Genomic DNA, 25,453 nt, shown 5'->3' with positions numbered 1-25,453 from the left:
CTAGGGAACTAATGGGCGGAGTGACAGTGTAGATGGAGAAGGACACAGGTGACAGACAAAGGGCATTGAATCCACATTGAATGAAAGGGAGAAATGGGGTGACGCTGGGGTGGCCAGGGACCATTTACCAAGATAGGTAATCAGGATTTTTAGGTGCAGGTTATGGATTCAGTTCTAGAAGTCACGAATTTGGAGTTACCCGGGCAGAGATAGCCATGAGAAAGCCATAAGAAGTGATTCTCGAATCTTCGTGACAACCTGATGAGGAAGATAGCCTATCAGTTTTACAGATTAGGAAACTGTGACTCACAGAAGTCATCCAGCAGGTGTGCAGCTGCTCTTCTCATTCAGATTTTTAAACTCCAACTCGTCTTTGTTTTATCCCTTAACTGTCACATGCTCTTTCTTTTAGATCTTGAAGAGTCTCCTCTGTAGAGATTCTTTTCCCTAATAACCTTTTTCTATTGGATCTGTGGTATTCTTTGAAGAGTTTTAACCTTCTGTGAATCGATTTAAGGAAGTTGTTGGTTATCTGGTACCGAAAAAGAGAATCACTAACCGTTCTATTCATTCTGTTTCCATTGCTTTCTAACTTGAAAGGAATACAGTAAGTATCGCTCAAAAGTTGCCTGCTTTGAATATTTTCCTCTTTTTATCCATTACACCATTTGTTTTTAAAGTGCCGCCATTTTCCCCATACAGGTACCATCGGCAGCATGATTCCGTTCTTTCTTATGTGTTTGTGTTGGGGCTCAGGAGATGTTGAGACAGAGTGGTCTTGCTTAAGGAATGAGGCTCAGGCTAGACAGACAGGGCTCCCTTAGTGACTTCACCCATGTAGCATAACCATGGCCCGGACTTAGTCCTCCTCCTTCAGCTCTGGACACTTGATCCTTAGCCAGCCCTAGGTAGTCTCCCGAGACCCAGCTCACTAGTACAAAATTCGTAGGGGATTACAAATGTAAGCCAGAAGGGTGATTTACTAATTTGTCCTGTAACGGTCACAGAGACCAGATTGTTTCTATCAGGGTCCTTTCTTTGGAGGAACCAAGTGGGAAGCCAGTTATAATCACAAGATTGCTTGGTTAGCAACAAGCGTTAGGTACGTGGTTTAAATGTGGATGGACCTACTCCTGATGTTTCTACCTGCCACGGGACTCTAGACTCTTGTGGGCTGGGACATCCTCTCCCCTTGGCACAGTGAACTGAAACTGCTAGACATCGGTTCTCTCGGCCCCTTTTTCTGAAGTTTTTGTGGATAATCAGCTGAACCATCTAATTGCTGAGAGCCTTTTGTTTAACGCCATAGCCCGTCTTCCTGCTTTCATCCCGCACAGCATTCCCTCTTACCATCAATAGCCCTGTTGATTTATTAGTCAAACTTCTTCTCTCTACCACTTGCCGTCTGTTTTTTGGGAGTAGCATTCCTGTAGCCTTGAGGTGTGTTGAGAGAGGATATGATAGCAATAGCTAATAATCTGTAGATCATTTGCTGAATGTGTTTTATGTAGCTTGGATGGATAAAGAAAAACATTAAATAACACCTAATTTTGAACATTTACTGTAAATTATAACCACAGTCAGACTTGAAGCACTGAGTAATAATTACACTGTTTAGCTATGAATCCAAAGTAGCATGGTCACTATTCTCATTACCATTAACTTTCAGTTTTTTAGAGCTAATTCTCAAGTTTATGGATTATCGTGCTTTTCCTTCCTTTATTTCCTGTTTTTGGCAATTTCATTGCCCATTAGCTTTTAACAGAGGGCAAGAAGACAGTCATAATATTATTAACTGTGGTAAAAAGTTTGGTGATACACCTTTAATAAAATGATGCTTGGGATTTATCCCTTTCGTCTGACACCGTGGGTTATTGGAATGGATGTCTCTGTGTTTAGTTCCAGAGGCACCTGACCGGCCTACCATCTCCACGGCATCAGAGACCTCCGTCTATGTCACTTGGATTCCTCGGGCCAACGGGGGTTCTCCAATCACTGCCTTCAAGGTTGAATACAAACGGATGAGGACCAGTGATTGGCTGGTGGCAGCTGAAGATATCCCTCCATCCAAGCTTTCTGTGGAAGTTCGGAGCTTAGAGCCAGGTAGTAATATTCAAACATTTCCTTTTTTGCCATCTGTGCTGACTTTATGTATTTATTTTAAAAATTTTATTTATTTATTTGAGAGAGCATGAGAGTGGAAGAGATTGAGAGAATGAGTGGGGGAGGGGCAGAGAGAGAGAAGCAAACTCCCCACGGAGCAAGGAGCCCGATGCGGGACTCGATCCCAGGACCCTGGGATCATGACCCGAGCCAAAGGCAGAGGCTCAACTGACTCAGCCACCCAGGCACCCTGTGCTGACTTTAGATGCATATTTGTAATGATTTTGTATTCTTCTAATTGTTAAAGTAACGGGAGCCTATTGTGTGAAAATTTGAAAGCAAAGAAACTAGAAAGAAGAGAATAAGTCACCCAAAACCCAGCCATCCAGAGATAAGCATCGTTTACACTTTGGTATATTTTTTGTAGCCTTCTTTGTTTTTTAATACAAACCAGGATCATGCTGTAAATACTGTTTTGTGACCCCATTTTCCCTGTTATATGCATTTTCCACATTTTCCAGTGTTACTAGAAATTCTTCAAAAACTCAGTTTTTAATAACTATATATCTGCTGTATAAGTATAGTTTAATTTACTTAACCCATCCTTTTTTCTGGGTTTTGGACTATTTGTAACTGTCAGTAACTTAGAGCATTGCAATGACATCTTTGTGTATGTGCGTGTAGGTGTTTTGCTGTGATTACGTGTTTTAAGAGGAAAATTGCTTGCTATTTGACTAAAATTATTTGGTCTAATGATGACTCTCAGCATAGTTACATTAGCGCTTAGGCTTATGGAAATGAGGGAACACTTACTGCTTCTTTGCTCTGTAAGTTTTATTTCAGCAGAAAGACCCCTTCCCCCCCGCCCCCGTCACCCCAATATCTTGAGGCTGTATGCGGGAAGTTAAACTTCACAAGAGAAAAGCAGTAATCACAAGTACACTTGTGTGCCTTTTATTTGTTTGGGTTTCGTGGCCATTTTGTTTATGGACTTTTCGATGTACTTTAGTGGCAAATGCCTGTGTTTGTCTAAACAGGTAACGTGAGCCTAGGAGCCTGTAGGTATCGCTGGGAGAAGTGACAAGTTTTAAATGTGGGTGAAGCTAAATAGCATTTCACAGACGGAAAACATTGTCTTCAGAAGCCCAGTGGCTACTTCTGAGTCATCGGGAAGCGTGCTGTAGGAGTCTTATGTATTCTTCGGACTCAGGGTTTCAGAAACACAATCCTTCGAGGTTTTTGGGGGGGGGTTTTGAGTTCCTAATATGTAGTACAAATAAACGCCTTCTGTTGTAGTTTCGATCTGCTCCTTCTTATCCTATTCTTGGTGAAATCAGAGAGACAGCTGCTGTCCCCCACACGGTGCCCCTTCCGAAGATCTTTCGCTGTATTAAACTTCGCTTCAGTCGTTTCTTTCAAAGGGAGAGGAACCCCGTTGTGAGCAGTTACTTCAACTAATACCGTATATGATGGTTATTATGACTTTAGAACATGATGGTCAAGAAAGTGAACGTGCTCTTTCCTGTTCTCTACCTTCCCCTTCCGTGACAGACGTCGCTGATCTTCCGTGGCATCGTCTCCTGGTGACCCCTCATAAGCTCTTGGATCTGGGTCATCATGAACATTCACTGCGGGTTGACAGAAGCTGGCAAGTGGGTGGAAATCCATTCACCCTAAAGGCTTCAGAGGCTGTGTTTGTTAGCGTAGAGACTTGAGTGCATTTGTTCTATTTTTTGAGTTCCATCATACCTTTGGCTGTCATATCCTGTTTTTTTTAAAAACTGGTTTTTTCCTTCCCTCAAAAGGTTCCACGTACAAATTTAGGGTCATTGCCATCAACCATTACGGTGAGAGTTTTCGCAGTTCGGCGTCTCGTCCTTATCAGGTGGCTGGGTTCCCCAATCGTTTTTCCAACCGCCCCATCACTGGACCTCACATCGCCTACACCGAAGCCGTCAGCGATACTCAGATCATGCTGAAGTGGACGGTGAGTGGGACATCTTCTCTAACCAGACGCTTTCTCGTTTGGCCATGTGGACGATCATTTTACACAATATTGTGAGTAGCAAAGTGTTTTTAACTTGTAAGTGTTTGGCTGTGTTAACAATCGATTTACTATTCTGATGACACGATATTACGAATAGCAAATGTTTTTCACTTTTAAGTGAGGGAAAAATGAAGGGCACAGATTCTTGTCTAAAAGCAGGTGTAGTAAGTGGGGCAGGAGTAAAAATAAACTTGTCTCTTCAGCTCTCGTCCAAGTGTTAACTTAATTGCCCTTTCAAGACCCATTTCTTTTGAGCCAAATGTCCCTTTATGCCGACGAACCTTGTGAAATATACTACTTTATTTTTGCTCAGCCCAACAGAAAACTAAATGCTCTTAATACCTTTGACTACCTTTGAATTAAATTCAAAATGGCCATCAAGGGTGTTTGCAAAATGAAGCTAGAAAAATATCGCCGCACAGATAAATGAATCTTCATGGCTGTGAAAGTTACATTTATTTTTGTCTTTGACAAGTCTTTGCTTCTCTTTTTTTTAGTACATTCCATCAAGTAACAATAATACACCCATTCAAGGATTTTATATCTACTACCGGCCGACAGATAGTGATAATGACAGCGATTACAAGAGAGATGTGGTAGAAGGTAAGTCCCCCTGGCAAGCGGGTGTTCCAGTAAAGAGCTTTGGATGGAGAGGGTTGATAAATATTACAAAAAACATCATTCTATGTTAAGATAGAGAAGGCATGAAATGTTATGTACACTATTACTTTGACTTTTTCCCAAAGAAAAACCATCTTTCCAATTTAATATATGTAGTATCTTACATTTTGGTTATAGAAACAGCAGAGTATGGGGGAGATAGGATTTGTCAGAAGTTCATCTGAAAAAGAATTGTGTTTTCTGTTTTATTTCAGTGAATAGTAACCTGAGTATAAAAGTCACTTGCAACTTCTAGCTATATTTGCAAAAATATTGTCTCCGTGCCAGTTTCACTGAAGTCTGTACTAGAACAATCTGCTTTTAGAGATGCTGAGAAGTTGGAATATACGTAGAGTAAAAACCAGCCACGACAGTGAAGCGTGTTGAAACCACCTTTCCCCTCATTTAAAATCTTTTTTTTTTTTTTAAAGATTTTATTTATTTATTCGTCAGAGATAGAGACAGCCAGCGAGAGAGGGAACACAAGCAGGGGGAGTGGGAGAGGAAGAAGCAGGCTCATAGCAGAGGAGCCTGATGTGGGGCTCGATCCCACAACGCCGGGATCACGCCCTGAGCCGAAGGCAGACGCTTAACCGCTGTGCCACCCAGGCGCCCCATTCCCCTCATTTAAAATCTAATGCAGAACTTTGCATGTGGTCTGAAGGCTGTATGTGGTCTGGCTGGCCTCTGCCTACACCTGCCATCAGTCTCATGTACCTCTCTCCCCGCCCCACCGTGTCTCTTCCGTGACACACCGGCCCTCTGAGTTTCGTCGTGTGCGCCAAGACCTCTCTTGCTTCAGGACGATGATACGGGGCAATTTCTGCCACCTCCTGTGTTCCTCTTCCAGTGTTTTATTTAGGTTACTCCACTTTTCTGTTGTGTGCTTAAATATTACCTCCTCAGATAACCCCTGCCGGTGTATGAGATATCTTGGTGTAATTTCTAACCGTGACCTTTATGATTCTGTCGTAGACTTCATCGCGGTTGATATGTAAGGAGCGTGTATGTCTGTGTATGTGTGTGGATATATGAAATTACTTACTTAGTGTGTCTCCCCCACTAAAGGGTAGTCTCTCTGTAGGCAAGGAGCCTTTGCTCCCAGTGCTGTGTCCCCAGCCCCTACAGTGATGTGGTGTTCAGGATTTATTGAATGAAGGAATGATTGGAGTCCAGAAGGAACGAGGGAATGTCTGGGGATGAGGAGGCTGGAGAAGGGACGATGGATAAGCAGCATGGCAGCTGTCTTCAAATACCAAACAACTGTTAAGTGGAGGAGGAACTCAGCCAGGTGGGGAGGGGCAGCCAAAAGGGAGTAGTGTAAGGAAGACCCCTCCAATGCAGCGATTTAACAAAGGCTCTCTGACAAAATAATCTCCCTAACGTTGGAGGTGTTCAGTAGAAGCTGGCTGCTTATTTCTCGGTGATATCTTGGAAGGGGTTCTTGCTTTGGGAGCAAAGCTTCTTCCAAGGGTCTTTTTGTACTCCAAGATTCTGACTCTGAACTGCTAACATCTATGGATCATGTCAGAAAAGGGCCCTAGGCCAAGGTTATTTTCATATGACTTGACATCAAATACTGCATATCGTTTTTGGTGTAAGTAGCCTTATAATAAATTTGTTTAAATATGCTGTATCAAGTTTCCTTAAATATTGTAACATTCCTTTTAATGTTTATCCAGTGGAAGTACTTTTGTAAAGTGGTAAAAGGTTATCATCTGAGTTTTAATACCTGGCACATGGTAGGTGCACAGTAAATATTTTTTGAATAAAAGAGTGATTATTTCTCTTCATCGGGAAAAGTAGCGAGCAAATGAGTTTCTAAAATCTGCTTTAAACACGAAGAATCGAGGAAATGAGGTAGGAGACTTGTTAGTGGCCAAATTATCCTGTGAAGTTAGGATAGTAGCTGTCTTGAGGGAGAAGTGACCAGAAGAAGCATGGGGAGTCCTTTTGGGGTGCCAGTACTCTTTCCTTTCTTGACCTCGGTATCAGTACCATGGGTACGCTCAGTTCATGAACTTCCGCGAACTGTTCAGTTATGGGCACTTTTCCATATGCACATTTCACTTTCTAGAAATGGTAAGAGTTGTTAGTCACCATTCTAGATTTGAGTCCTAGCAAACTCTTCATTTTAGTTTAGCTGGGTTAGGAGAGCTGTCAGACTTTTATTTTTAAACTCTTTTGACAGAAGTTAAACATTTGCTGTAAAATAGTTCTCAACAAGGTAAATGTAAGTAAAATGAACACCTCTTTCCATCTCTCTCCGTGTCACTCTTTTCCCTACCCCTCCTGGTTCCCTCTAGAAATATCCGCCGGTGACCAGTTTTTAAAGGATACTCTCTAGTTAAATCTTTGAACTTTTGCAAGCTTGTGTGATGTGAATATAGTGTGTGGAGCTGGGATTACTTTACAGGAGGTTTTATATCCAGTAGTGGTGTCTGCAAATGTGAGTTTTGCCTTCTGGTTCACAGAGAACTTGTTTATAAACTTAGTAGACGGGGCGGTTAGATGTTTAAGTGGGCTTCACTGTGCTGTGTAATTTGCTTATTCCTTATTTTCAAGTTTATGCATTTGAAATTCTTTCTGTGGCAGTTTTAAACTATTGGCCTGTTCTCCCAAACCAAGGAACAAAAGTATTTACCCTTTGCATGTAACGTTCTCTTTGTAATAAAGTTTTAGATTACTTATGTGTATTGACTCAGAATTGTTTAAGCTTTTGGTAAAAGAATCTGAAACTCGATTACAGTGTTAAAGAATCTGCTAAGAGCACTGATATTAAGTTATCCTACCTTCTGAATTAAGTTCCACATTGGGATAAACCGTAAATGTTTCTGGCATCCCAGTCCCTTTGTGATGAATATTTTTATCTTATAGAGTTAAGTTGAGTTTCAAATAAATCAAAATATCAGGCATCCTAATCTTTAAGCCTGTGCTTTGGTTTCTCACCTTTTCTAAAACATCCTTTGAGAAAAAATTACCCATTTAAGCAAAGGATATGCTGGTGGGTTGACTTTCGACCTGATAATACACTTAATTGTCTTATTCATCAATGATCAGTAAAGACTCTTTCTCTCTATTAGTACTTCCTGTCATTTAGCTATTCAAAGAATTACCCTAACGGTGGAATATTAATCTAACAAGATTCGTATTCTTTTAATAATTTTCTCTTGTTTGTAACATATCAGAAGTGTAGTTTAATTCTGTTTGGACTAGGGCTTTGAAGGGAAAACTTCAAATCTAGTGGGGTAATTATTTGGGAGAATGTTTGTAGTTAGGTGAGGGTGAGGCTGGGCGAGGAAAGACCCAAGGGCAGAGAAAAAATAGAAGTCTTTGAGAAAGCGTGTGGAATTTAGAAACAGATCTGTTCCAGTCTTTGAATCAGGTTTTGGGTCAAGTTTATTGTAGGGTCCTCTTTACGCTTATAAAGGGGGCATAGAATTCCTCACTTCTCGAGCCTTTCATAGTCCCTTGATCCTAGAACAAGCAGATTCTCTTCCGTGTCAACTGTGGGGCTTTATGAATGAGGGGTTTTGTGGTGGTAACCTGCAAAAGGGATTGTGTTTCCGGTTTGGAGTATTTTTGTCTGTGTTGAATTAGAAAGGAACCTAGGACTCTTGGTCCTGTCAGCCAAGTACATTTGACTTGGATACTCGGTTTGATTTTGTTTTTCCTCCGCCTCAATTAATTCTTAAATTAGTAGGTGGTATAGTTGAGCATCTAAGGAACTGTGGAAACAGTTTGAAGAGGTATTTTCTAAGAGGGATTAAAGGTGCTTGAAGAGTTCATTGAATCTGGAAGTGTCCCTGTTTATTAAAGTTCGTCACATGCCTGCGGAAATAAAAATGGAGAGTGATTTATACAGGAGTGTTCAGTTGAAGAGTGTTTCTAAATGAAACGTTGGCCGTGTGCCATGGATAACAACAGACTCATTCTGTTAGAGATCCTTGTGTGGCTTGGGGACCCTGACTCAAAAGAAAAGAAATAGTGGGAGCAGGAACCCAGAGGTTCCCCTAGTAGCTTTTGTTCTTTGATTACTCTCAACCATTTATTCAGGCATGTGCTGAGCTGTGTGTTCATATCACGTCCAGTCCAGTGGGACTGAGCGTTTCTGTCAGACTGTCTTGTCAATAAATGGTCATTCGTCCTGGGTTAAGGCACCATTTGCTGATCTCGTGTGTAGTATTCCTTTCTGGCGGGCAGAGTGGATTGACTCGCTAGGCTAACGTGGGGCGTCAGACGACTTGAGGGTTTTTTTCCTTCACCTATGCATAAAATTAATGTTGTATTTTATGAACGACTCACCACTAATTATTTATAAAGAAAATGAGTATTAGTATCAGCACACAGATATAGCTTTAATTCAGGGTGTTTCGTGGCACGTAACAGAAATGCTGTTTATCTGTGGTTTATTAGTAAAATACTTCTATTAAGGATGTTTTCTTTTTTTTTCATAGTAATATTTTTATTATATTGTGTTAGTCACCATACAGTACATCCCCGGTTTTGATGTAAAGTTCCATGATTCATTAGTTGCGTCCATTTTGCAGCAAATGTTGAGAATTCGTTCTTTCTGATGGCTGAGTAATATTCCATTGTATATACGGACCACATCTTCTTAATCCAGTCATCTTTCGAAGGGCATCTCGGCTCCTTCCACAATTTAGCTATTGTGGACAATGCTGCTATGAACATTGGGGTGCATATGGCCCTTCTCTTCACTACGTCTGTATCTTTGGTGTAAATACCCAGTAGTGCAATGGCTGGATCATAGGGTAGCTCAATTTTTAACTTTTTAAGGGACCTCCACACTGTTTTCCTTGCACAGACTGACTGGTGATATGTGCTGTTTCAGCCTCGTTTTGAGATCACCCTTCAGGTCGTACGATATGTCAAGCTCCTCTATTATTTTTCCTTTCTAGGTTCAAAGCAGTGGCACATGATTGGCCATCTGCAGCCAGAAACCTCCTACGATATTAAAATGCAGTGCTTCAATGAAGGGGGAGAAAGCGAGTTCAGTAACGTGATGATCTGCGAAACTAAAGGTAGGAGAGGAATGAGAGCTCGTGCTTTGTCCCCTGGACGGTACTGGAATTCCAAACTCTGCCTTATTCCTCCTGACTCTTGATATGTTGACCTAAGGAATCGTCTGCTCCGGACCGCTTTCTAGGTGCAGGCATTAAGACCGTCCCAACAGAAAATAGAATATGTTGGCTAGAGCACTTGCCTAAAGCTTAGTTTACGTAAGCTTCAATCGTATTCGTGAATTTCCGTGTGACGCCAAGTAAGTCACTTCCCTTCTATTTGCGGAATAATTTCTGCAAATTAGAATTGCTGCGGGAATTAGAATTCTTAAACACAAAAGTATAATTTTAAGGACAAGTGTTTCATACACACGAGTGGCTTCTTGCGTGACCATTATGCATAACGCTGTCTGCTTCCTAAGTGCGGGGGTTACGTTCAGCATCACAGTGCGCTAATGCTGAACTGAAATTCTCAACTCTGCAGACATACCTAGATTGTGAAGTATCTTCTGTTTTTAGGATGGCGATGCTACACGTGAATGATAGAAACAGCTAACGTGGCGATTTACAAACTCGTGTCCAGGCTCAGTTGATTCGACAGAAAAAGAGACTGTTTGAACCTTTGTCTGTTTTCAAGAACAAGAGGAGATTTCCCAAAGTCCTAACCCGTCCCTGAGCCCTGCTAGTCTCAGTGGTCAGAGCTCAGTCACACGCTCCCCAGACCATTCCCTGGAATGGAATGATTGATCAGGATCTAGTCGAGTTGTGTGGGGTTTGACCGGACAGCTGGATGAAATCGGGGCTCTGTTAGTGTGGCAGGAAAAGGCTGCTGAATGGGCCAGGCAATCTTTTGTGTCTGCGACAGGTGATTTTATGATGCTGATTTAAAAATGAAGAAACTGAGGCTCAGAAAAATTGAATTATAAAGACAAGACATAGTTTCATCTTTTAGTGCTAAGTCATGTGACTTTCTGCTGCAAAACCCACATATTCAATCTACCTTTAAACCTGTGTATACACAGACCTTTAGATTTAACTTTGGTTAGTATATATTTGAGGGGCTTTTTGTACTAGTCACTGTGATATGTTAATGGACGTTTCTTACTTGCCTCTAGAGTGTTGTAATACTCGGGGCAAAATTAAATAAAAGTGGAATTTATCATCTCTGTCCCCAAGACATTTAAGAATCTAGCCAGGCAAAACACAGACGACAGTGTAATATCTGTATTGTTTAAATAGTATTATAATATAGCCGTGTCTGTAATAGTACGCATCATTAATGGACTTTGCTGGAGAAGAAAAGGTTCTACCTACAGACTTTCACTGACAAATGAAAACAGCTCTTTAAAACATTAACTGTTTATAGTGAATAACTTTCTAAAATGTATGACACGATTCCCAGCCTATTTAAAGAGAGAATGTAAGATACACAATCTCTGCTTTTAAAGAAATGAGTCAGGGTTCTTGTTATGAACAATGATTGTCTTATCTTTAGTAATTCGGTAAGGTGCTCCAGGAATGACAGAGGTGTTGAGGCCAGCCATTTCTCCCTGCCCTTAAAGATCAGAGACTGTCATGGTTTTTCTTTAGTCCTTGGGTTTCTCTTTGTTTCTCATCTCACTTTTCTTTTTTCATGCTCTTAGTTTCTTTTCTTCTTCCTCCACCTTCTGCTGCTCCTCCCCTCCTCCCCCTCCCCACTCCTCCTCTTCCCCTCCTCCCCCTCCTCTGCTCTCCCTCCTCCCCTTCCTCCTCCCCTCCTCCCTCTCCTTCCTCTTCTTATTCTTCCTCCTTCTCCTCCTCTTCCTCCTCGTGTTAGCTTTCCCTCTTACTGATGTTGATGCATCTGTCTCCCTCACCATCCACCACAGACATTTTTAACTTTAGCGGAGACTGGCAAAATCATCAGGCTTGGTAGAATTATGAATAAATAAAGAGTGAATGAAGAGTGAACCAACCTGACGGACTGTGGTGACCTTTAATGTGTGATCTGCAACATCTATTTTGCCTCAGAAACTCGTTTGTTTTCTTTAGAATTGGCAGGGGCCTTAGAATCGTCTAATCCAACATACCACCTGAAGCAGGCATTTCCTTTAGAGTCCCTGCCAAGCGTTCATCCACTTCTCAGTGTTGGAGACCTCTTTCCTTTGAAAGGTGGCCTCTTCTTTATGGATTCCTCGCTCTGTTCTGCATAAAGGTGCTAGAAAATTGAACCCCAGCATAACGTTTATTGAAGTAGAATTTTTTAAGGACCGCTCTGCTCCACTGGGCTGTTAGGGGCCATAACAAGAAATATGATATAATGCTTAATAGTAACAAAATTGGTTGAGCACTGCCATGTGCCGGGCTCTTTTCTAAGTGCTTTACACGATTAACTCGTTTACTCTTCACCACAGCCTTACGGTAGAGCCTTTATCCTTATCTCTAGTTCCCACATGCAGAAACTGGTTGTTGGAGGTCAAGGTCATGCAGCTAAGGATAAGTGGTAGAACAGAATATGCACCTGGCAGCCTGGTTCCAGAGAGCAGGCTGTCAGCCCCTATGCTGTGCTGCTTTTCTATGGCATTTAAAGCATTAAGCACATGTTATTTGAGGACAGAAGAAATGGGGTTTGAGTCCCACCTGTTATTAGCTTTTGTTGTCACTATCTTCCAGAATATCAATGAATTAGGTGAAAGAACTGCATTTAGGGGCGGCTGGGTGGCTCAGTCATTAAGCGTCTGCCTTCAGCCCAGGGCGTCATCCCAGCATTCTGGGATCGAGTCCCGCATCAGGCTTCTTGGCTGGGAGCCTGCTTCTTCCTCTCCCACTCCCCCTGCTTGTGTTCCCTCTCTCGCTGGCTGTCTCTCTCTCTGTCAAATAAATAAATGAAATCTTTAAAAAGAAAAAAAGAAAAAAAACTGCATTTACATGGACTCCAGAGGTGGTTGGTTTTGGAATGCTTCATATTAAGCGTGAGGTTTTTGGAACTGTATATAATTGTTTGAATGGTCCACAGTCATATCTTTAATATCAGTCACATCAAAGAGGCATAAAATATGTAATTTTCAATCTTATTCAGCTCAAAGTGTGGCACATAGAAAGGAGTTTTTGTCCCATCCTTAAGTTGAAATATGGGGAATCTTCTCCAAATACAATTGAGCAGATAATCATATGGCAGTTTGGGTTAGACCGAGGGCGTTTGTTTCTCTGATTTTATGATGTCTCTAGAATTTGTGGACTGAGACTTTGGCACATTAGATTTTTAAACTTTTGAGCCCTCTTTGTGACTCACTGGTGGTCAGATCATCTCAGTAACAAGTGTAAACAGACGGGCTTGCATTCCCAACCAGACCTCCTTCGGAGAGTAAACCATCGCATGGAGCCTGTGTGCACTCTGACATCATGTTTTCCTTTATATGTCAACTAGTGAAACGCGTTCCTGGAGCTTCTGAGGATCCTGTCAAAGACTTAAGTACCCCTCCAAATTCTCTGGGAAGTGGACGCAACGTCGGGCCTGCAGCCAGCCCCGCTAGAAGCAGCGACATGTTGTATCTGATCGTTGGCTGTGTGCTGGGCGTGATGGTCCTCATCCTCATGGTCTTCATTGCCATGTGCCTGTGGAAGAACCGCCAGCAAAACACCATACAGAGTAAGCCATTCGTCAGTGTTTCCTTGTCTGTTTCTAAAGATGGGGAGGAAAATATTGTCAGGATAAATATTGATCTTTAATACTTTCATGGGTTAGCATCACGGTATAAAGCCCGTCAGATACTCTGCAGGCAGGGGAGGTGACTTGAGGACTGTTGTAGCTGTCAGCCAGAGCAAGTGGAGCGTCACGTGAAATCGCCCAGCAGAAATAAACAGCAAAGCCAAAACCAGGCAGGTCTCTATGTAAATAGCCGACTCCGTGCTGGGAAGCTCTGCTTTGTCAGACCACCAAAGAGCATGAGTTCTCGAAGCAGGAGCTTTGGAATTGCTGCAGGAACACCTTCGTACTGGTACACGTCTTGTCAGCGGGAGTAGAAAAGGCTGGAAATGAGGGAAAGGAACACCTTTCTATGTTACCGTTACTGAGTGGTACAAATTAAGGTAACATGTCCTGTTTCCATCCCTGATGTACCCATACTGCTCCAGCCTGGCATCTTGTCCCCCCGTGTGTATCTAGTAATGGAAGTGATGGTCTGTATGAAAAAGATCACCTACAACCCCCTTTCCCTCTTCTTTCCCTAGTTCTGTCCCCTCCCCTTCCCAGCTTTCTTGTTCCCCCAGCTATTATAAGACAGGCGAATCGGATCAAGCAGAGACTTCAGTCTTTGGTGGGAGGAGGTGTTTTTGGTTTCCCCTTTGTCCCCAGAAAAAGAGAATCACAGCTAATAGTTCAGGGAGAAAAAAAAGGTGATTTGTTTTTATTGAATCGGTGCTTTCTTAGAGACAGACAGGGAGAGAGGTGGTGGTGGTGCTGCCAGGTTTAAAGGGTTGGAGATCATTTGATTGGGTCTTTCCCTAAATGGTTTCAGTGTCATTGACTTTAATTGTGTGAGTGTGCACTGAATCATTAAAAGAAAAGTGTTGCTCTGGTCATCTGAGCAAGCTTAATCTGGTTAAGGTCATTTTCCTTTGTGACTTGGTGATGTGTTCAAAGATCGAAATATATGGTGGTGATGTTCATTCAGCCATTTCCAGAAGATACTCACTGGCTGTCTTTGACGTGCCTGGCACTGTGTTAGACAATGGGAGTACAGTGGTAAAAAGTAAACCTGGCCTCTGCCCTGTCAGCTTCTAGTTTGATGGAAAAGATAAGCAGGTAGAGTGAGGGTAACTCACCTGTGCAAGAAGTTCGGTAATAGGAGGAAGGACACCTACTCTAGTCTTGGCATGTTCTAATACCTTTGGAGATTTTATCAAAACTCTGCCAACAAGTCCTATACAGTGTAGGTGCTGTATGTTCTAAGGGCTATTACGCTTGTTCTAAATATATCTAGCAAGCATGCCTCTGGAAAGTGGAATTTTGAGGCAACAATTTAAGTGCTTTTAATATAAGGAAATGGAATAATGAGCTTTTTGCCTTTATTACCCCGCAACTTCCACGTGGGCCGTATTAACCAGGGAACTGATAGATAGTCAGTGAATGTATACACAACTCCATCCTTTCATTTAAAAGTGTTGTTTATTTCTATTTAAAATAGCCTACCTAACATTTGCCTTTTGTTGTTGTTTTATAGTTTCTCTCAGCACTTTGAAGTGTGTGGGAATTTAAACACTTTTTCTTAATGTTGCCAGTACTTAGATAGTTTCAACTTGCATGATTTATTACTCTTGAGTAATTTCTCTCTGGTTAATTTCTCTTCCCATTAACAAAGCCTTAATTAACTTAAAGTTCCTAGCTGTCTCCACACAAGGAAAAAGTAATAACTTTCTTAAAGCATATCTCATAATTAGACTTTAAGTGAACACATTTAGGGCATTTTATTTTAGCGTATTTGTAGTTTCTTAGGGGTTTATTAATAAAACTGCCCACGCAAGAAGATTGTCTTTTTCACCATCTTACTTTTTTTTTCTTTTTTGTTCTCTCTTAACAGAATATGACCCTCCAGGTTATCTCTACCAGGGGTCAGATATTAATGGGCAGATGGTGGAATACACTACTCTGCCTGGCACAAATCAGATAAATGGGAATGTTCACGGAAGCTTCATAAGCAATGGGGGTCTCAGCAACGGTTGCTCCCATCTTCACCATAAGATCCCGAATGGAGTCAACGGAATCATGAACGGGAGCTTAAATGGAGGGCTTTACTCGGGGCACACAAGCTCACTAACCAGGACACATGTGGATTTTGAACATCCTCGTCACCTAGTAAATGTAAGAGACCTAATTGTAAATAAAGCCTCCCTGTGCCCCATGGTGCCAGGGAGCAAGAACAGGGTCAGCCTCCTTGGCCTTTGTCAACATAGAAACCTCATGGGTTTATTAGACTGGAAACAGTAGGTATTACTGGCAACCCCTTGATCCAGAGTAATCTCCGTTAAGCTTTCTATTGTCAGGTGATAGTATGTTCATCAATTTGCTTTATGTTTTAAAATTATTTCACAGTGGAAGTGGAATACCAGTAACAAACTGGCTGGAAGTTATTCTTGAGAGGTGGAAATACCATTGAGCATTGAATGGACCCAGTACTTTAAATTTGCTTCATTAATAGCGGAGTCTGGAAACTCATATGCCTTAGAGGAGTCGGGCAGATCGTGAAATTGAGCAAAGCAAGCTGGCAATGAGACAGAAGCAGTGGAGGCCATAGCAGTCCGAGAGCACCAGCCGCAACTCAATCCAGTTGTTGGCACAGAGGACTGAGGGCCCCGGGTTACCGGGTTTTCTGATTTTTTCAAAACATCTGTAAATCTTGGCAAAATTGCCAGATTTTTTACATGTTGGCAACTAATCCCAATTTTTGAAAGCATTTTGTAGGCCACGTGGAACCTGTCTGCAGGCCACCAGATTGTGACCTCCAACCTATAGTGAGTTTTTGCTTGTTGTGGCCAATGTGTGGTAGGGTTGTTGCCTGTAAGATTTTTGCCTTTATTTATTTATAATTTTTATTATTTTTTTAAAGATTTATCTATTTGAGAGAGAGAGAAAAAGCGCAGGGGCAGGGGGAGAGGGAGTCGCAAGCAGACTGTGCACCCAGTGCAGAGGCTGACTCGGGGCTCAGTCTCACGACCCTGAGATCATGACCTGAGCCGAAACCAAGAGTCAGGTGCACCACCCAGGCGGCCCCAGGATTTTTGCTTTTTATAATATTAGTATTCTTTAACCACAAGGAGTGATAGACCTTGAAAATTGCTTTATTTCGGGATAACTTAGTGATGTAGTTTAATTTTTGAAATGGGAATAGAATGGCTAGCATACTTTACATTTATGCTGGTGAGAGAGGTTCTCTGCATTAGGAAGTTTGCTTTATTACATTGTTTGGATGTGTGGCCACGTTATTTTTCAGTCAAATGGGTGGTATGTTTAGTTGTACTCATTGTACAATTAAGCCCTCATTGATGTTTTTGTCCATGTTCTGATTACAGATGAATTTTCCATAACCCACAAGGTGCTAAAATTTGAACAAGTTTCATTTTTTCAACTTCAACAAAGATTTATTAAAATATTACATTTGGAGAACAAAACTGTAATATATATTTGTATCTTGAAGCTGGACATGTAATGGGTTTTGTGTGATCTAATTTAAGTATATTGTAGAAAAATACCTAATTTGCTTGAATGCATCTCAGTACCAAAAGAGAATAACGATTTCATTATTTTACGTGGAAAGGCATGGCTTATGTTCAGACTTTGTAAACTTTTTTGGTCACTATTCCTAGTCCAAGCTACTAACGTTGTCCAAGAAACGAAAGGAGAGAGCATTAAGGTTTGAATAGTACATGCTGTTTCCATAAGAAGGAGAAAAAATAAATCTGATGTTTGAGGATTTGGACACAGCAGTTTGGGTTTTTTGAACAATGAATTGCTATTTAAATAATAGTTGCCCCTGTAGGTGTATAATTTTAGAGGCTATCATCTATGGTTTTTACTCACTAGTTTTCTTGTCTCTTCGGGGTGGGAGGAAATGGGGACATATTTAAAAATACTGGCGATCATAAAAATGATCGAATTAACTTTGATGTGTTTAGTGATTCGATTAAGCACATTACCCGTAGCTTAACTTCATTTCGTGAAGTTTTGGAGCTGATGTTCACAGACGGCAGGTAGCAGAGGATATACTTTCTCGCGATGTTTTCTTGAAAATTCCTGTTGCTAGCTGGATCAGGAATGTTGAGAGACGTTTCAGTGCTTTTGGTTTGCTTAGATTCTGGCTGTTGTTATGAGATGAATGGAAATGGAAAGTATTCTGGGAAAAACAATTGCCTGAACTTTCCTTAACCTCGAAGAACTACTCTGGGTTTGGGCGCAGTGTGACAATGTCTCCCACCCTTATCAGACTCAGTTCTGCTGTTTTTCATCTGAAAGCAGAATTTTTACTCTGACCAAAAGGCTGGTTCAATTCTGAACATCAGCTGTGAAGAACTCTTGCCATTGTATATGTCAAGCAAGCGTTTTACAATGAGGTATGTGTTAATCTGGGCATTTTTCTTAATTGCCAGGCAGTTTCCGCCAAAAGCAACATCAAAATATTAATTCTCCCCTCCAAGTCATTGCTGGCTGAGAATCTACTCCATCTGGAAAAATATAACATGTTTTAAAACTTAGTGTAGTCAAGTGAACAGACCTAATCGAAATAATTACAGGAAAATGAAGATGGGTTTATCTTGTGACATCATTCAAACAGATTTCCACCCTGTTTCTCCAACTGGCATCACGTAAAATTTTTCCATGACTGCGAGAAGAGTACAAACGAATAGGAGTTTCTAATGTACAGTGTATTGGGGGGCCAGTCGATTTGAACCACTCAAGGGGAAGTGACTAAACTTCTCCGTTTCTTTGACTCCTTTCAGGATAAAAAACATGGGAAAAAAACATGGCAGTTGGTTTGTAGACTGTAGTTTTAATGTTGTAAGGAACCCATTTGAAACTGTTGGTAAATAATGATAAACAGAACCTTGTTCGGGGGTTGGTTAAACTACACCGTGTGGCCATTTAACCATCATTGGCCTGGCTTTTCCACTGGGGCTGTTTGGTTATGGGTTTGTGGTATCTTCACGCTGTGTGTTTCTCTTTTCCCCTGTACTTCCTTCCTGACAAGGGTGGTGGAGTGTACACAGCGGTACCTCAGACGGACCCGTTGGAGTGCGTTAGCTGTCGGAACTGTCGGAACAACAACAGGTACACGGCTCTGTATTTGCACGGGTTGTTGGGAATCGGTGCGGGACTCTTCTTCTTGCCCCCTTCCCCAAAGGACGTTCTCGACAGTTTACATAGGCTACAGCTCTCACAGTATGAGACTGCTACCGATCTTTTGGCCCTGCTTTATGGTTTTCACCTTTCTGGGCCTTCGTGTTTTGAGCTACATGGGCAATGTTAAAGACATTGTCTCTCACTGAGATGTTATTAAAAGGTTTGATGTATGTGAAATCTTTACAGTCATTCTCTGTATACAGACTTTGTCTTTTCTCACCTGTTCTTTTCCTCTCTGTGTTAGGAATGAGAGCGTGTGTGAATGTGAGGGGACAAACCCTGTATATAAAGTAATGTGTTTTCGTAGTAATATTGCTGAAATTTTCTTACTAGAGTATTCAGTACCTTTTTTTTTAATTCTTAAGAACTTGTGATAATTAAGTAGCAGATTTCACTTTTTTTCCCACTTTATTTTAATTTGAGGGGTTTTAAAAATTCCTAAGACAGGCACTCACAGCATTTCAAACAAGATAGAAATACGTAGAGTAACATGGCCATTTAAATTTTGACACTATCCAGGAAGCTTTCAGGCTGCCTCTGCACAGTCACCCCAACAGATGGTCAGGTTTCCCTTGTATTAAAGTTGTGTCCGTCAGAAACCTTAGCTCTTTTTCTCCCGTAGCAATGGTGTTGGGGGACATGGTCTCAGAAGCCCTCCCCAGCTATAAAACTCTGCATTTAACAATCATGTTAGAGTTAGTACGTTAAATAATGAGTATGGACTGGAGTTGGGATATCTCATTATTGAAAGGGGGTGGGACCTATTTTTTTTTAAATCAATTACAAGGTTAAGAGTCGTGTCTGGAAATTACCAAAACCAGAACTTGGAAGTAGCCAGTCAACTATAGACTTAACAATACGTTTCTCGGGGCACCTGGGTGGCACAGCGGTTAAGCGTCTGCCTTCGGCTCAGGGCGTGATCCTGGCGTTATGGGATCGAGCCCCACATCAGGCTTCTCCGCTATGAGCCTGCTTCTTCCCCTCCCACTCCCCCTGCTTGTGTTCCCTCTCTCGCTGGCTGTCTCTCTGTCGAATAAATAAATAAAATCTTTAAAAAAAAAAAAAACAATACGTTTCTCAGCATGTGTTTTGAGAGTTGCAGAGCAAAAGCAATAAAACTTCCTGGATTTGTCCTTACCGTTTACTTTTAGCCCATCTTAGGGGGTCTGTGTTAGCAAGAGCCATCTGCCTATTTTGTGCACTAAGATTGTTTGTTACATTTTTTTAATTCTGTCTGACCCTAGCTAAATCTTAAGATGTTTATAACATTGAAGCCATATTTCTGTCCTGAGCTGGTTGTAGACTTTATCACAGTTTGTTAGGAACATGCTGAAGATGCTTCATACACCTGGTAAGTAATCAAATAGACTTAATTAAAACAAAAGGTATTGCCTAAAAATGTAGTATATTTTCCTTTGTGGTCTTGTGGCCAGTGGCAGATCTCAATTCAACATTGGCATTAAAGCGATGTTGCAAGAGTACCTCTGGCCTGAGAATAAGTAGACAGACATAGGCTTTGCCACTGCTCAAATCCCTGATCTTGGAAATGTTATATAATGTCTCTGATTATTTCCTTATCTGAAAAATGGAAAATTGCCCTAGGTAATGTAAGATCTCCCCAATACACTCTGATGCTAGATTTTGGTAATTTGCTGCTAATCACATCTTTATGACGAAGTTCTCATCCTGGTACCAAAAAGACATCCCCTTTCCTTAAAAGAACTTTTATGACCAGCATCTACCATCTTGCATTCATGGCCATTTGTGTATTTGTGTGAGTGAATGTGTGTGTGACTGAGTATATGTGTATAGTACTGGGGGCTTTCGTTACACATTTTTTTCCCTTCAAGACAATGGACAGTTAATAGTTCTATTCATTTTTCAAGTTGATGACTTCTTGCTTTTCATGTGTGGGGGTTTTACTTTTATCTGGGAACATAGGTGCGTTCTCTTTAGCCTGAGAAAACCAGCTTCTGTTTCTCCCTGGCTTAAATGTACTTCTTCCAACATTAGAGTCTGCCTGTTTAGGGCAAGCCTTGGCTTGCCTGCTTGCCTCCAAGGTTAGCCAGATGTCTCACCTGGCTCCCAGGAGCCATTATGTGATTTTGGTGCTTAGTGATTGGCCAGATAAATATCAGTAAATACCTACCTTCAACTCTGGAAAATTGGAATCATTACATTTAAAGCTTCTAACTCTTTTGACTTTGAAACTGAAAGCAGGTATCTTTGCTCAAGATCCCCCCAACTGGCAAAATTTGTAATAAGCTTTGAATGCTGACAGGTATGATGTGCACAATTTTAGTCAATTTGCACTTTCAGAATATTGACATTACTAACAATACATTTGCATTTCCTAATGCCAGTTGAACTAATGTATAAACAGAAAGAGGCATAATTTCAGTGAAGTTATGTGACGGTTTACCTAAGGCTGAATACAGGCACACCTCGTTTTATCGTACTTTGCCTTACTGCACTTTGCAGATACTGTGTTTTTCCACAAGTGGAAGGTTTGTGGCCACCCTGCATCACGCAGATCTGTCGGTGCCCATTTTCCAAGAGCATTTGCTCACTTTGTGTCTCTTCCGCATGTCGGTAATTCTTACAGTATTTCAGACTTTTTCATTATTCTGTTATAGTGGCCTGATCAGTGATTGCGACTCACTGAAAGCTCAGATGATGGTGAGCGTTTTTTAGTGATAATGTATTTTTTAATCAAGGTATGTACGTGTTTCTTTAGACAAGAGTGCTGTTGCACGCTTTATAGACTGAAGTATAACGTTCCCGTAACTGTGTGCACTGGCAAACCAACAGATTCCTTTGACTGGCTCTAGTGTGGTATCTGCTTTATTGCAGTGGTCTGGAAGCAAACCTCAGTATCCCCAAGGCATGCTGACAGTGTGATTCAGTGGTTAGCACGCTCCAGCATGCGATAGAATCACTTGGAGCGCTTGTGAAAACACAGATTCCAAGGCTGTCCCCTTCGAGTTTCTGATTCAGTAGGGATAGGGTGGGGCCTGAGAATTTGCGTTTCTGATGAATTCCGACCGATGCTGGTGCTGCTGGTCGTGGCACCATGTTTTAAGAACCACTGGAATAACTGGGCTGGGAAGAGCCAGTACAGGGCTAGCAGGATGTACAATGGAAAGCTGGACTGCGTTTATGTCACGGATGATCCTGAGTGTCACGGTTTCATAGTTAATTTAATAAACATGTGTTGGGCACCTGTCACCTGCTGGGCGCTGGCCCAGGGCCCACCTTCAGAGAGCCCGTAGTCTAATCATGGCGATTCACAGCAGAGCTCCAAATACAGGGAGTAGGGTTTGAAGAAGCACATTGAATCTTGTAGTTTTACGTTTAAGGAGTGGGAAAAATCCCTATTGTTTCAATAATAAAGGTGCAGGAGGGATATGAGATTTTTTTATGTTAATCAAAAGTGGGGGATATCAGTTAAACGTTGAAAAACAATGGGCTGGTCGCATCATGTTTCTCTGGAGGATTTTTGAGAAGGGGAGCCATGTATTCGAGAGAGATGTTTAGGCTTGGTTAGTGGTAGCAGGACACAGGTGGGATTGCAGGGAGGAGACCAGTTAAATTGTTCCTATAATGAAGACCTTAGCTTTCGTGCAAGGAGGGGGGATAGAAAGGAAGGGATGCGGGGGGTTCTTGTTTGGCAATCTTTTTTTTTTTTCAAAGATTTATTTATTTGAGAGAGAGAGAGCGTGGGGGGAGGAGGGTCAGAGGGAGAGCGAGAGACAGAATCCCAAGCAGACTCCCCGCTGAACATGGAGCCTAATGTGGGGCTCGATCTCATGACCCTGAGATCATGACCCGAGCCAAAACCAAGAGTCAGATGCTTAACCGACTGAGCCACCCAGGCACCCCTAGAGTGGGAATCTTTAGGACTTGGCCATTGACTGATAGGGATCAAGAAAAAAAGGAAGGCTCAAAATGAATAGAAAGTTTCAAGCATGGATGGCATGGTAATTGCCATGGTAATAGTCACAGAAATAAGGAACTTAAGGGACGCCTGTGTGGTTCAGTCATCGGTTAAGCGTCTGCCTTCAGCTTCTGGGATTGAGCCCCACATTGACTCCCTGCTCAGTGGGGAGTCTGCTTATCTCTGCCCCCACCCTGCTTGTGCTCGCTCTTGTGCTCTCTCTCTCTCTCTCAAATAAATAAGTAAAATCTTAGAAAAAAAAGAAAGAACGAACTTAATAAAATGACACATTGAGAAAAGGTGATGGATTTGGTTTTGGGCATTTAGAGTTCCAAGGGTCCGTTGGTTATCTAATAGAGCCAAGGGCACAGATGACATGCTGGTGTTGGGTCAGGGGGTAGATCATGAGACGTGTTCGGAGTCATTTGCATCAAAGTGATAGAACTTAAGTACGGGTGGGGTCACCAAGGGAGACGGTAGCTATGGCTCATTATTTTTGTATTTTTAATCATTTAAGGTACTGTTTTTGCCTTATTTCCTATGTATTTAAAGTGATTAGACATCGTTTTTATAAGACATTCTCTCTTTTATGATTTTTTGTTTATGGCCTTGAAATGTCTTCGAGGAGAGGCGTCTCAGTTGGTTAAGCGTCTGACTTTTGGTTTCAGCTCAGGTCATGAGTTCAAGCCCTGCATTGGGCTCCACACTGCGTGTGGAGCCTACATTAAAATAATAATAATAACAATAATAATAATAAAATAAAGCATCAGATCCTGGTACTATTATTTGAAACGTCTTTGAGGAGATGATGCAAGGGGTGTGATAGCATAAGAAGGGCGAAAGGAAAAAGCGTTCATTTATTCATTCAGCAAACATTTGTTGAAAGTCTGTAGTGGGCCAGACACCCAGCTAGGTCCTGGGGGATAATGAACAAACCAGGCATTGTCCCTGACTGGTTTGCTCACTGTAAGTGAGCTTATAGTTTAATGGGTAGACATAACTTTTTTCAAAATGATAAAAATAAATCATAAAAATGACTGTATACCTAAAACTGGATGCTTTAAAGGAAAAGTAAAAAATGTATTAGGAACAACCTCCCTAAACAAGTGACATTTTGCTCTAAATGAATTTTAACTGAAGAATTTTAAAACTTGGTAAAAGAGAAGGGGATAGGTTTAAAACTTCCCAAGCAAAAACAAGGTGCCATTTGTGCAGTATCTATAAAGCAGAATGCCGGGATCTGTACAGATCCATGGCAGGAACCTTGCAAGCGAAGGGGTCAGAGGTAAAAGGTGAGTGAAAGCAGGTCATACAGAGCCGTGGTGAGTCAGCAAGAGATGTTAAGTAGAACAGCATTGTGCTAGAACATTCTGGATGGAGTTTGGAGAATAAATTGGATGGGGCAAGAGAGGATACAGGGGACCAGTGAGATTGCCAGTTCAATAACTCAGAGGAGAAGCTGTGCGCTAGGACGGTTGCAGTAGACATGAAGAGAAGTAGATGGGTTTGTGAGATTTAGGAGGTGCCAATTAAAAAAGAGAGAGGGGCGCCTGGGTGGCACAGCGGTTAAGCGTCTGCCTTCGGCTCAGGGCGTGATCCCGGCGTTATGGGATCGAGCCCCATGTCAGGCTCCTCTGCTGTGAGCCTGCTTCTTCCTCNTTGGGTGCAACCACTGAGCTAGGAATGACTGCAGGAGATGAGAAGAAACTGTTTACCCCTTAGTGTACCCTTGGGAGTCATCCTTTTAGAGCCCACATCAAACTAACCTCAGCTCTCGTATTCCGCAGATGCCTGAGAACTGAGGAAGTCTTGCTTAGGACCTGCCCCCTCTGCAATCTTAGCTGCATAGTGTCCTGCCATGCTTTCGTGGGTTTAAACTTAAATGTATTTTGTAGAGTGGGCACTTAAGAAACAAGTCAGTGCCAGCTTTAGACCCCTTTTATCTTCCCTCTGTTTTGGTAATAACTATCTGGAGAGAAAACGTTGCCTTTATTGTCTAAATTGGAGTACTGATGTGAAAATTTGAGAACAAGTAAGAGGGAAATGTACAGTGCAACAATCTGTGGAGTTTTATTTGATTCTGGTGCTCTCGTGGCATGTTGTAAATGACTGCCTGCTTCGCTGTATTCAGCTAATTTGAACCCTTTTCACGTTTTAAGAGTGATATGTAATCACTCACCGTGGACAGCTAGAAAGAGGCGTATAGAATGCAGCTTTGTGGGGAGCCAGTCCCATACACTAAAGACTTAATTGAGAAATCCTTGTGCATTTCAAGAATGTAACAGATTTCAGTCAAACAAATCAAAAGCTTTCTATCCTTCTCTTCTCCTCTCCTCTCCTCAATTTAAAAGGCATTGGCGCAGTTCTGGATATGTAATCAACTGGGGTTTGTCAGTTGCTTGGCTAGCTTAATGGGAAAGGATTGACGTTAAATCCTGCCTGTTTACCATCAGTCTTGATCGTTTGTAAAAGAGTAGAGAGGACACTGATGGAATTCACAGACGAACGAACTGAGAGGTCCCATCAGGAAGGAACAAGAAATTAAGGGTCCTAGAGAGATTGGAAGTGAGCAGGAAGTAGCCAAGTAAAAATCAGCTTGGAAAAATGTATATAATCCACCTGGGAATAAAAGCACAAGCTACACATGGCTGTTGGTCCAAAGGAGAACTGAATTTACTCAGTGCCTTAGGAAGCACGGATACTATGAACGATCGATCTCCAAGGCTTTGCCTGATGATGACCTTGAAAGTCTGTGTGTTGCTGGGCTTGGGGACACTCTTTTACCAACTTGGAAGCTTCCACTGACCTCA

General features: G+C 41.8%; 1 protein-coding gene across 4 annotated transcripts in view; it reads left to right on the top strand.

The window, feature by feature from the left end:
* The window catches only part of CDON (cell adhesion associated, oncogene regulated), a 99,464-nt gene that overhangs the window by 60,972 nt on the left and 13,039 nt on the right, over window positions 1-25,453 (top strand). For all 4 annotated transcript variants that reach the window (XR_004627071.1, XR_004627070.1, XM_034666049.1 and 1 more), the window contains exons 12-18: window positions 1,900-2,103; window positions 3,909-4,090; window positions 4,648-4,753; window positions 9,733-9,855; window positions 13,241-13,462; window positions 15,393-15,673; window positions 18,555-18,634. Coding sequence is in view for 2 of the 4 variants with exons in the window: in XM_034666049.1 (XP_034521940.1) it covers window positions 1,900-2,103; window positions 3,909-4,090; window positions 4,648-4,753; window positions 9,733-9,855; window positions 13,241-13,462; window positions 15,393-15,673; window positions 18,555-18,634 (1,198 nt within the window). In the remaining 2 variants the exon portion in view is untranslated. The remainder of the gene's footprint in view (window positions 1-1,899; window positions 2,104-3,908; window positions 4,091-4,647; window positions 4,754-9,732; window positions 9,856-13,240; window positions 13,463-15,392; window positions 15,674-18,554; window positions 18,635-25,453) is intronic.

This window comes from Ailuropoda melanoleuca, chromosome 8, assembly GCF_002007445.2.
Source record: "Ailuropoda melanoleuca isolate Jingjing chromosome 8, ASM200744v2, whole genome shotgun sequence".
NCBI classification, from domain to species: domain Eukaryota; kingdom Metazoa; phylum Chordata; class Mammalia; order Carnivora; family Ursidae; genus Ailuropoda; species Ailuropoda melanoleuca.
Note: the sequence above shows the minus strand (reverse complement) of the source record. Positions and strands in the feature narration are given on the sequence as shown.